Here is a 12,899-nt window from a genome sequence, read left to right as displayed (position 1 = left end):
ATGACAATCAACTGATTAGTGAAGGGTTTATAGCCAGCGAGGTCACCGGATCTAACTCCTTTAGATTATTTTTTGTTTTTATATCTGAAAAATACTATTTTTAAAACACTAGATGCACAATGCACCAGAGTAAAAAAATTAGAAACAGCAATTATTCGAAAAATTAACAAAATGCATATGAGAATAAATTTGTACATAGCTAGTGAAGGACATCATTCTGAACATAATATGCAAAGTTTCTATCACAAATATAGCAATTTATAAGTATGAATTTATATATATTGCAGCGAAGAGAGTGGTTTGTAAATTACTATAACTTTTTTGTGATACTGTTTTATCTACAAGAAAAAATAAATGTCTCTGACTATTTTAGTCTGTATCTACTAAAATAATTATAGGTTTACATCACGTCCTTTTTGTTTTCATAACAAAAATTTGCAAATTGTTCATTACACAAGTGAAGTTTGATAATTTTCGCATATTCTCTCAACGAAAAAACATATAGCTCAGTATATGACGGTTTTTAGGTTCGAATTCTTGACACATGCACCGATTGACGTGAAATTTTAACAGTAACTCAAGAAACAAAAGTTACATATAGTGCCGATGTGTGCTTTCCCTCTGGGGGTGAATGCCACCCCTTCTCGGGGGTGGCAATGAAGTTACCCATTTTAATCGCAGAAATCAATAGAGGGATGAATTCTAAACAAAAAATACTCTATAACGTTTTTTCCAAAAATTAATATTTTTAATATTAATAGGTATATTTAAAAAAAGTTTGAAATAATGATTTTTTTTTTTAATTTAAAGAAATCCTTTTTTTTAAATAACAAAAACTAAACAAGATACGTGAAAATACAAGAGTTCAAAATTAAAGGTCTTTTTTTTTATAATATTTTTGCTCTTTCAATTTTTCTGTAAAGCAAAAATTAACTGAGATATTACGTTTTTTAGTTTACATTTGTGTGCAAGGACCACCTTTGAGCCCTTAAAACCTAAAAATTTCGAAAACGAAAAGTTCAAGACCCTTCAACTATAAAGGTTGATTTGTAGCTCTTGCAATTCCCTGCAAATTGCTTTTTGGAGCGATGAAGAATATTAAAAATTAATAGTTATCGTGAAAAAACGAATTGTACTGTTCAGTGAAAATTATCTTATCCTGTAAATGTTTACATTTGTTCTGGAGCACTTGTGGTTCGAGTCCTTCGTTAAGGCTACTAACAAGAAAACGGCTGTGAATCTGTCATCTCTTGTCACCACAGTTGATGCTCTGGACCAACACATTAAGAGAGTTTTTTTACAAACTCAGGTGTGGCTTGGTAATGATAGCATTAATCCAACTGATTGGGGATGGATTAAAAATGAAAATNTGCATGAAAATATGTCCAAAACATTTTCAACGGCACGATAATTATATATCATTTGATACAATGGAGATTTTAACAAAACATTGGTACGGGCTTGCGGTATAAGGAATGCATTGCTAAATCGATTGTTAAGCCTAGGCACCCTAAAATTCAAATACGCCAGCAAAGCATCGGAAACAACTTAATAATGTACAATCTTAAAGAGAAGCCGTACACAACACATTTGACGCCTCAAAATTAGGCTTTGCAATTCGAAACGGTTATAAAATATAGCCTGTTGTGTTCCTCGCGCAGGATAAACACCGTCTAATATAAATGCTGCCGACTTGAAAAATCTTCTTTGAACCATTTCCATCGCGGAAATCTGAAATTCATAGATCGGACTCCATATGACAGAGCCATATTCAAGTTTAGATCTAATAAAAGTTATATACAATAATCTAAGCGATGTAGACTCTTTTAAAAATCCCTTGCATTGCGCAAAATAAACCCCAAGTTCTTATAGGCCCGAGATATGCAGTCCTCCATATGACGCGCAAACCTAAGTTTTGAAACATTAATCCAACTGATTGGGGATAAAAATGAAAATTCTGTCCAGGCCAATAAAAATGTTCAATCAGCCTGCACCCGAAGAACTTTTAAAAATGATATTTTGCAATTGCAAAAAGAATGCGGTGCGACTTGCAGTTGCCGCAAAGTTGGACACTATTGTAATGCGATATGCGGAACATGTTCTGGGAACAGTTGCCAAAATTGTCCTCCAATCACGGACCAAACAGGCAGTGATGATAGTTCTTTAGATGATATATAAATTTTTGATAATAAAGTATAATTGTATAATACACAAATAATTTTTATTTTCACTAATTACATAATTTGTTTCGAGTTTTAAGTGATCTCATTGAATTTAGTAATGTATCGTTGAGTGTTTTCAAGCAGGTAAAAATTGTTCAATTCCTCATTAAGGGTTGTTTTTAAGGGTTGAAACGTTGCAATGAATCATAGGTAATATTATAAACAGTGATGAGTCTTTCATTCATTATAAATGCTATGAAGATGCGAAAAAATTTTTTGCTTTATTTTCTGCAATAAGGATGGTTTTTAAGGGTTGAAACGTTGCAATAAGTCATTTCATAAACAGTAAAACATATTCAACTCTTCATTATTGCTCCGTCAAAACATTTCATAGCCGCGAAAACTAATTTTTGTTTTTTTTTCTCATAAAGGGTGGATTTTAAGGGTTGAAATGTTACTACAAATCAAAAATTATTATTCAAAACATAAAATAATGCTTATTCTATTGACATAACACTTAAATCTATGGTTTTTACGTTTTTTGCAAGAAGGGGTGGTTATCACCCCCTGAAAACAATAAGCACACATTATGTAACTTTTGTAAAGGAGGGGGAAATTATGTTACTCACCAATTTTCATGAAAATCGGTGGGTGTGTCAAGAATTCGGTGGTAATACCCCATTTTTACCGTTGTTATACTAGACTAATAAGTATGTTTCGATGTATGTATTAAGTCTGATATTAACAATTCACGTTAATCAATTTCAAAAACAATTTTATTTAATTACATGGAACCTCTTGAACCACTCCACTGACGTTTAAGGATTTTCAGTTGATAATACCAACTATGAATTGTTGGTTGCCTATACTCGACGATCACGTGGTTTGTTATCATTGATGAAGGCTCTGTACATTAAAGACACTTGTGTGCCGCATTCCATAAAATGAAGACAAGTAATAAATCACACGCTCTAATGGCGCAGCGACCGGATCAGATTGCACGGAGCTGTTGTCAACAAATGCCGCATCAGTGGCGTGTACTTCGTTAAGTATACACAATATACCTACTGCGTTCTTCATGGTAAGTGGCCTATAATTAACCAAATACAATATGATTCTGAATTTTATGTACAGGGGTTATCAGATATGCTCTCTTCAAGGTCAGGTATGATGATATTTTTAATATAATATTCATGAAAACGTAAGGAAACCGCAAATACCAGAGAAAATCGAAACATTAACCCACACAATGCCGATATCGGCAGAAAGAGAATTTGATTTTCGGTAATGCGATGCAAAAAAATATAAGAAGAGAAGTTTTGTCGATCTTAAAATGTAGCGTAAGAAATGAGACATCAGTTGATATAATTTTCATCAAGTAATTTTGATATTGGAGGGTAGCGCATCTTAAATTATGTTTGTGTTCTGAAAAGCAAGTGATAACTTCCAGAACGAAGAAAGATATAAGAATTTCTCGAAACTCTCGCATCTGACAAAAAAAATGTCGATTATCTCGAAAACGATTATACATTTACAATTAGATACAGGGAAACTTTAACGTTTCTGACTTATTCTTATTCTATCGTTTCGATAATGCTGTAATATACAAGGTGTTTCAGTTCGAGTGAATCAAACTTTAACCACAAATAGAACTCATTAAATAATTCAGAATTACCTTATAAAGCAAGGGTTTAAGTCTCACCGTTTTCACTGTACAGAGTCGTATTGGTCGATTTTTAAAATCGTTTTATTTATGAAATCTTTGGTTGCCTATAACAAATTGATTCAAATTTGGTGTGGTGTTAACATTTACACACGTGCATAATTTACTGTAAAATTTACAAGTATATTGTAGGTCAGTGGCGTAGGAATGGGTAGTAAAGTGGGATTTTTTTACCCCAACTTCTACACCAATGACCTAATAATCATTTGAGAATTAATTCTACATAAAAAAGGTCTTCTTGAAAATCGGTATAGTGTATCGTTTTGCACCCTGTATAGTATGTTCCATTTATATAACGGAGTTGATAACTACTTCTAGTATAACCGGAGGTACCTACTAGATTCTTTGCATTATTTTCATAGAAGAGAGCATATCTCAGAATCATATTATCTTTGGTTTCCGTGAAACGTATAATAGGTTACATACCGTGAAGAACTCTGTATAAAAATAAATATAATAAAATTACATTTTCAATGGATATAAAAAATGTAATCATTTCTCTGGTTATAATTCAGAAAGTTTATATTGATTATTTCACTATATTGGTACAGTACCCACCTGCAATATAAATCATGCGTTTAACAAATCCAACTACTGACAAAAAATCTTACATAATCGGTAAAACGTTTAGGCAGTGTCTAATATGGATGTCGCACCTACTAAAGGTAGTTTATACAAATGATTTTAAACACATTTAATAGCTTATCTATTTAGGATTTACTGAATAAAAACAATTTTGTGTTATGAGAATTTGGTTTTCTTCAAGGGTACCTAATAGTGAACAAAAAGCAATAAAGCAACTAAATGACATATTTAAATCTACCTTTATTCTCTTTATCTCGGCAAAGTAACTGATACTTTGACACTGCAATGAAATATACGTAAAGACTTTAGTTTTAGATGAGTATCATATTCGTTTTCCAATTGAAATTCTAAATAAACTATTATTTTCAATGACCTTCAAATATCAAATCATCAGCTTTTAGCAATATAAATACCAATAATACTGTTAAAGTTGAATATTCTAGCTTTCAATAATGTATCATTGCTGTTTATAACTGTAATTTCTTGTACTTTTTTAAATTATTTTAAATGTATAAAGTATAATTGGGCATAATTAGTAAGCTATGTCCGACGTATTCTGAAGCTGTATTGATTCATTTTATTTTTTAACCTTTCGTACTTTAACATATTTTGTTGTTCAACTTTTAATACTTTTTAAGGATTTCAAAGCTAATTAGCGGAATTTTGAAAGATTTTAAAGCTCTTTTGACGACAATAATACATCCTGAAATTGTTATTATACAGGGTGTTTCAGAAAGACCTCCCTTAAATACAGGGGGTGATAGTACGACAAAAAATAAGAATGTTTTGTCTTATGAACTATATGTCTATCTCCTCTCGGTTTCGAGATACAGAGCAACAAAATAAAATTTTCAAAATAGAATAATACAATAATTTCCAAACGGTACGAAATATTTTTATGAAAGTTAATATTCCGTGGTTTTTAAGGATGCCAAATACGCTGGCCTAATTATTTTTTGTATATTTTATAGAGGGCGCTAGTTATGCTACATTCGTATTACATTTTAAGTTCTAATTTTTTTGAGGTTAGGTTTTTCGGGTTAGGTCGGGCTCCAATTTATAATGTACAATTTTATTTTCTAAAAATAATGTACTCTCGTTAGAACTTCCTAACGTGGACGGTTTTCGAGAAAAAAAGCTTTTAATTGAACTCTTACCATATTACGGTGTAGAAAATAAGTGACTTTTCTCGAAGTAGGCTTATTTCAAAACATATTGATGGATGTCTCATAAACAACACATACATTCTTAGTAATATTTTAAGCTTTAATTAACTTTATATCAAAATTTTAGTGACTGTAATTAGTCATTACTAACTACAGTCACTAACAATCACTGAAATTTTTATATAAAGTTAATTAGAGTTTAAAATATATTACTGAGAATGTATGCGTTGTTTACGAGACATCCATCCATAAGTTTTGACATCAGCCTACTTTGAGAAGTCACTTATTTTCTTCACCGTAATATTGTAAGAGTTCAATTAAAAGTCTTTTTTCTCGAAAACCACAAACATTAGGAAGTTCTAACAAGAGTACATTATTTTTAGAAAATAAAATTGTACATTAGAAGCTGGATCCCGAATGGTAAAAACCGAACCTTAAAAAAATTTGAACCTAAAATGTAAAAGGAATGTAGCGTCACTAGCGCCCTCTATGAAATATCCAAAAAATAATTAGAACAGCGTATTTAGCGTCCTTAAAAACCCCAGAATACCAAATTTCATAAAAATATTTCGCACCGTTTGGGAATTTTTGTAAAAATTCTATTTAAAAATTTTTATTTTACTGCTCTGTATCTCGAAAACGTCATTTTTTGTAGTACTATCACCCCCTGAATTTACGGGAGGTCATTCTGAAACACCGTGTATATTCCAAGGCTATTTTTAAGTATTTTGCTCCATTTTTTTACGTATTTAATGTCCTTTAAAAGTGATCTGTAATATCTGCTTTTTTCTGAATTATTTTTAATACATTTTCCGATAATTTATTAGTATTTTTTCACAATTTTCTTATATGATCTTCAAATAAAATGAGAAAAAATGTCTAATTCCAAGGTAATCTTTGGAAACTATTCTCCATTGATGGGTTTATCAATCAGCGCGTAGGCTACCTTCACGTAGAATGATAAGTAAATAATCCTAGGGGAGAATTATTATTTATCAGGTTGTACTTTGAAATAAAAAAACAGAAGAGGATTTTTTATTTCGAGACCCTCGGGAAAAAAGTACAAAATACATTAAACCAGCCTGAGAAAGTGATATGGAGCAGGGGCCGAACAAATAATTGAACCAAGATTCTCTCTGAGCTTTCTCAAAATTATGGAAGTGTTTTAAAAATAGTTCTCATAGTAGTGAGCATTAAGAAATTTTTAACTGTACCAGTAAGTTCTAAATATTTCCAAAATTTTAACAAATATACACACAAAACGACACTAAAATTGTATTAAACTTTCATACAATGTTTGGAAATTTGAAGAAATCTACAATGTTAGCAATAATTTTCACAATGGTAAAAAGAATTACAATCGTCATTGAATTTTCACACGATTTGTGCCTGTCCTCTTTTTGTTTTTGGTAAGCGGGAAAAAAAATAAAGAAATGGCCTCCTGATACAAGAAAACAGTCTTTAAAGCATAAGCCTGCACAGGAAAAAGTTGAGAGCAAATGCAACAGTTTTTCCTCCACCGCCACTTAATTAATTAGAATATATTTTTAATTTTTATATTTTTCAACCCTGCATCTTGAACGTTTTCGAATTTTTAAATTTATTTTGGTAATATGTAAGGGCACAAACGTAATAAAACAGTCTGCAATGAAACACTGAGTGAAAGACCAGCTATATAATAAATTTTCAGTTTTTTACTTATTTTGAAATACCTACAGTTTCGATATGCATACAAAGTTTATTTATTACATTCCTAGTCTGAATTTTATCGAAAAAACAAACAAATTTTATCCCACTTGAAGTGGATAGGCAATTTCCTTAGTGACTAAAACCAATGAAATGAATAGACTTTGAATTTAGTCCATATTTTATCAAATAAGATTTCTTACTAAACGGAAACGGAACAGCATAAGCCCTTTCTCCATCACATCTCATGCAAATCCTCTTGATGCTTTGATCCACTTTATCCTGTATTCATTTTTAAATCCGATACCACTGAACCGGAAAGGCTTTCGGTAATACGAGGCAAGTCTTCGGATTGATTTTGTTGTATTTCCAAGGATTCTTGTAAATTCCACTTAAACATCACAGCGATGGCACAAAACCCCATCTTGTATGCTTGTAGGATTTATAACTTATATATAAAATAAAGTTGAAATATACAGCGTTCCCGTGTTTAAGTGAACATAAGACCGTATGACTTTTAACATCGGGACTAATCAGAAAATTTAATGCAAGCGTGTCAGTCAAAACCCCTCTTATAACATTTCATTAAAAGTATGTGCTGGTATTCAGTTGAAGGCCTTAGGTAGGAACCGACATGTAAGAAAGATATGTTTCGTTATTCCACGTAAGAATGTATTTTACTCAATAAATATTGTCAGTATAACGCAGTGATGCAAGTTCGACCCTCATAGGGTTTCAAATAAACTAGCAAAATAAATGTCTATACAGGGTATTACTGAAATACGTTCCTTGACTTTTATTAAACAACTGATGGTCTAAATGCTTCTGTTTTCGAAAAAATTAATTAAGAAAATTTACCATAAATGTAAGTCGACCCTGTGCGTCTTATGCACGTACGCTGTGTGTTGCAGTATTAGTTAGCCGGCGTATGAAATGTTTTTTGATCATGAACTGATCAAGAACTAGCAAATATGGCGTTAATGTACGGAAATAAATGCCTCATACTGAAGAAGTAGATAGCAATCTGCAAAATTTCTGCAACTACACAATAATCGCTTTAACACATTATATAGTTAACGTTTTCGAAAACTATCTGCTTTTCTCGATGTTCTCTGTAACATTTAAACGTCTCGAAGTTTCTACAGCATACTTAATGTTTACCACATTTACAAGGTATACCATAAACGCAGTCTTTAGAACTTTGTATTTCATTTTGTGGTCGAGTTTTTTATAATAATTTCCTTAAAATATTACTGGTTAGGAATTATTATTAGATAACACAGCCACACAATAAAAAATCATATATTTTTTAACAGAGTATGATAAGCCCATGCATTTTCATCCAGTCAAGACGATGGAGTCATCAGAAATGCTCCATCTCCTCAGGACTTTTCCCTAACCTCAAAAAAATAGCTCAAAATTAGTGAAAATCTCGATTTTTTTATTAAAATAGTTAAGATGCCTTATTAATGGGGTCAAAATAAAAACTTTTTATTCCTGCAATTTTTTCTCTAAAATATCTCCTTGTGGTATTACAGCCATTTTTAATCAATTTAGAACATTAAAATACATATAACTCCTCAATACCTAATACGTTTTAGAGAAATAGTGCAATATTTTTCAAAAACTCGACCGCAAAATGTGATACAAGATTCTTGTATACAGCTTTACCTTAACAATGAGGTAAGTAATAACCGAGGCAATAACTAAATAAACAAAAAAATTTTCACACGTCACACTTGACTAAAGTCAGCTAAAGTTAGCGTTTCGAAAAAATTTTCGTTTTCGTAATCAAAGCTTTCGATAAAACTGATGCTTTACAGCGAACATTTTGATAACGAAGACACAGTTTTTCGAAATATTAACTATATATATATANCTTACTTAAACATTTTTAAATTTTGATATTTCCAAGTTCCCTATTTAATATATTTTTACATTCTTCCGTTAGTGTTGTTTTAAATTCACTTTGCATAAGCAACTTGTTCTTATTGTCGAATTCGTTATAATCTAGCATATATTTCAAATAAAAAAGTGAAGATATATTAAATGGATTGTAATCCATATTTAGTACTGTCTTATCTAAGATAAGACCAACAGAGCGCATCCCTTTTTTTATGAAATTTGTATTATTTCATCATTTATTCATTATTTTGGGAGTTCTTATTAATATAATTGTTTTATTTATTTCATTTTAATTAAACGATCCTGTTTATTACTATATATTCATATTGATGGTAACGGCTGAAAGAGAAGTTTTTTTACCCTCTCTGTTACCTCTACCCTCCCTAATACTATTGACATAAGTAAAAAAAATGATGAATATACAGATATATCTGTAAATTTAAAAAATGAATAGAATTTTGAAATGTAAAATCGTATTGGAAATTAAGAGAGATGAGAAAAATTATCCTATACTTACACGAAAAAAATAATATATCTAATTTATATAGAAAATACAGAGGAAAAATCTCCATTGATTGCGAAAACGGAAAAGAAAGATGGTAATTGTTTTCACATACAGAAACATTATTTTGTGTTATTTGTTGCACAGTGGACGAAGTAAAAGCCATAGGTGTAGCAACGAACTCTTACTTTTTGAAAAATCTATCTATATTTCAAGTCTGTAAGGGATGTTAAATAAAAATAAAACATCGGGTAAAATATATTTATATAAATATTTTCACAATGTATATGACTTTATACTACAGAACTTTCATAAATGATTACAAGCCACGTGACCAGTAATTTTGTTTGGAACAGTAATTTTATTTCCTTCATGTCGGCCATTAAATTTTGGTCAAATTAAATATTAAAAGAGTAATATCAGGTTACGGTAAAACATCGTTTTGTTTCATCATAGCTGCTTGGCGTAATTTTTCACGCGATCACGGCCGTATTAACCTATAAAGGAGCCTATAAAGGCCCCTTTTTCTAAAAAAAAAAACACACAATCACTGACTTATCGGCATAAAATTTCAAAACCCCATATCCGATATAATATTTAAGTTTAACACTTTTTGATTTCATTCCCCCCCCCCCCTATTCAACCAATCAGGGATCACATTATCGCGGGCGTAGACGCAACGATTCGTCGTTGTTCATTGTAAACGAGTCATTAATATTGGTGACGCCAAGCTTTACGAAATATTCGTTACTAGTACCAATCCTGCAATGTTGGGCTGCCTAAGCTCTACGGTCACGTGGCTTGTAAACATTTATGATGGCTCTACAAATGCAAAAAATATAAATTGTATAATTGAGTACGAGTATTTTACATAATTTTTGCATGCATATTTTAGAATTTTAAAAATATAATTGCCATAAAAACTAGGGTCAGACATTGTACATACACATTTACTTCTAATAACGCAAGTACGTATGAGTCAGCAGAATATTGATCCAAAAGTTAATTGAAGATTGAACATGAATTAACGATTTTTAAATGTTGATAAACAAATTGAAGTATAAATAGAACTACATCATATGTAACTACACTGGGCAGTCCTAATTTTCTCCCGATATTTGAAGATGGGTAGTGCATCAAAAAGTAAGTGTAGTTATTTATATAGGTACATTTTTTTCGAAAGAGAGATGTGTCTTTAAAGAGGTATATTTTTTACAAAAAAGGTGCAAATCCGTCGAATTTCAAAAGTTCAGCTCACGAAAATATATGAGTCATCAGATTGGGTGCTCGTATTCAAAACCTAAAAAGTTCTAATAAACGTATATTGCACAGTCCCACCTCTTTTAAATAACTTTTGAACTATATTTTCCTTTTCAGTATATGAACCGAGCTACCGAAAAAAACCTCAATATGCGACAGGAAGACGCACTGGGTAAAACGCTGCAGGAGCAACTGGTCGCCGACTCAGTTCAGATCAACACTATGGGCTCATCCCTACTAAGAGGGAGAGAATGGAGCGGTCCCATGACACTCAAAAAGAAACCCTCGGAGACGGTGGTGTCGTCCTGCAAGGCTGTGCCATTCTCCTGTGCCGGAAGGTAATAAATAACATTTTGTCTTTTCCATGACGTGGTAACAACCCTTTAACATAAAGAAGCGCTAACCTGTTTGGGCAAGACTGAAACTGAATGACTCCATTGGGGAAGTAATTTTTAAGATTTTTTATTAACTTTAATCATTTTATGAAAAGCTCATTCCCTAGATTTTAAAAACATGTTAAAGTTAATGCTGCAAATGTAAAAATTAAAAAAAAAAGAATATCTTGAAAATCCGTCACTTTTGAGGATACGTTAAAATTATTACCCGAAACAATGAGTGAAAATCAAAGGTGGAAAGAAAAATATAGCATTCCGCTTAAAATTAAAAAATTGGTGTTGACACACCGGTATCCCAATAATATCGGCAGTATCGGAATAATTGGAAGTGTGACAAATATGCCGTTATTTTAGAAAAAAGAGCATGCCCATGCATATACACATGTATATGTGTTTATCAAAACACTGAAGACCTTCAGAAATTTCGATTTTCGATTGCTAATGCAAAAAGAGCTGCTTTGCTGCAGGATGCCGACGCACTTCATCCTGGTATTCGACACGAGTTCTATGGACCCCAACATCCTCGGTCAAAGCAGGGGCAGCGTGCACTCCATCAGGAGGGGCTCGACGGACGTCAGGAGCGTCGGCAGTGACTACCTCAGGAGGACAAGCTTGGCCAAGCTAAACTCACTGCCGCTGGAAGCGCCAATAACCAAAGTAAGTCATTTAGATGTTAATACCACTTTGAACATATAGTCCCCAGACGATATCTGTTTCAAAAAGTCCATATTTGGGTGAATCCACGGAGATTTTTGGCTTTTTGGCTTTCAAATATCACTAGAAATGAAAATTTTTCTATGCGCATAAAAAAAACATGGGCTTAACTAATATGTTAAAAAAAATCGAAAAATGTCATATTTTCTTCCTGTTTAATGTATCTTTTCAAGAGTTGATTTTAGGCGAAAATGGAAAAGGAAAAAAATGTTTGTAAGTAAATTTTTTCAAAATATGACAAATACAAATCGAATGAATCATGATTATTATTGTAAAAATCGAAAAAATCGCCAAAAATGTGGTTAAAAAACATTACTTTTTAGAATTGTTTTGGGGTCTTTAAATTGGGTATAGGACCTTCATACTTGACTCAAGAAAACTTCATGTTATGTAGAATCATCATACCAAATTTCATCAAAATCCGTTGGACAGATTTTGCATAATAATTTTGCAATCCAGATTTTGAAAAAAAATTTGCAAATTTTTGAAATGTATGTTTTTAACCACATTTTTGGCGATTTTTTCGATTTTTACAGTAATAATCATAATTCATTCGATTTGTAACTAGTCATATTTTGAAAAAAATTAATTACGAACATTTTTTCCTCTTCCATTTTCACCTAAAATAAACTCTTGAGAAGATACATAATTAAATAGGTAGAAAAATATGACAATTTTCGAATTTTTTTAACATATTTTGCCGCCAAAAGTTAAGCCCACGTTTTTTTTATGCGCATAGAAAAATTTTCATTTCTAGTGATATTTGAAAGCCAAAAAGCCAAAAATCTCCGTGGATATACG

General features: G+C 31.6%; 1 protein-coding gene across 1 annotated transcript in view; it reads left to right on the top strand.

Annotated features, from left to right (window-relative positions):
* LOC108906933 (high affinity cAMP-specific and IBMX-insensitive 3',5'-cyclic phosphodiesterase 8) overlaps window positions 1-12,899 on the top strand; it is a 168,125-nt gene that overhangs the window by 128,211 nt on the left and 27,015 nt on the right. Inside the window, exons 7-8 of the mRNA XM_023454942.1 lie at window positions 11,107-11,327; window positions 11,852-12,041. Coding sequence (XP_023310710.1) covers window positions 11,107-11,327; window positions 11,852-12,041 — 411 coding nt within the window. The remainder of the gene's footprint in view (window positions 1-11,106; window positions 11,328-11,851; window positions 12,042-12,899) is intronic.

This window comes from Anoplophora glabripennis, unplaced genomic scaffold, assembly GCF_000390285.2.
Source record: "Anoplophora glabripennis isolate ALB-LARVAE unplaced genomic scaffold, Agla_2.0 scaffold297, whole genome shotgun sequence".
Classification (NCBI taxonomy): Eukaryota; Metazoa; Arthropoda; class Insecta; order Coleoptera; family Cerambycidae; genus Anoplophora; species Anoplophora glabripennis.
This window is presented reverse-complemented; position numbering and strand designations above follow the sequence as displayed.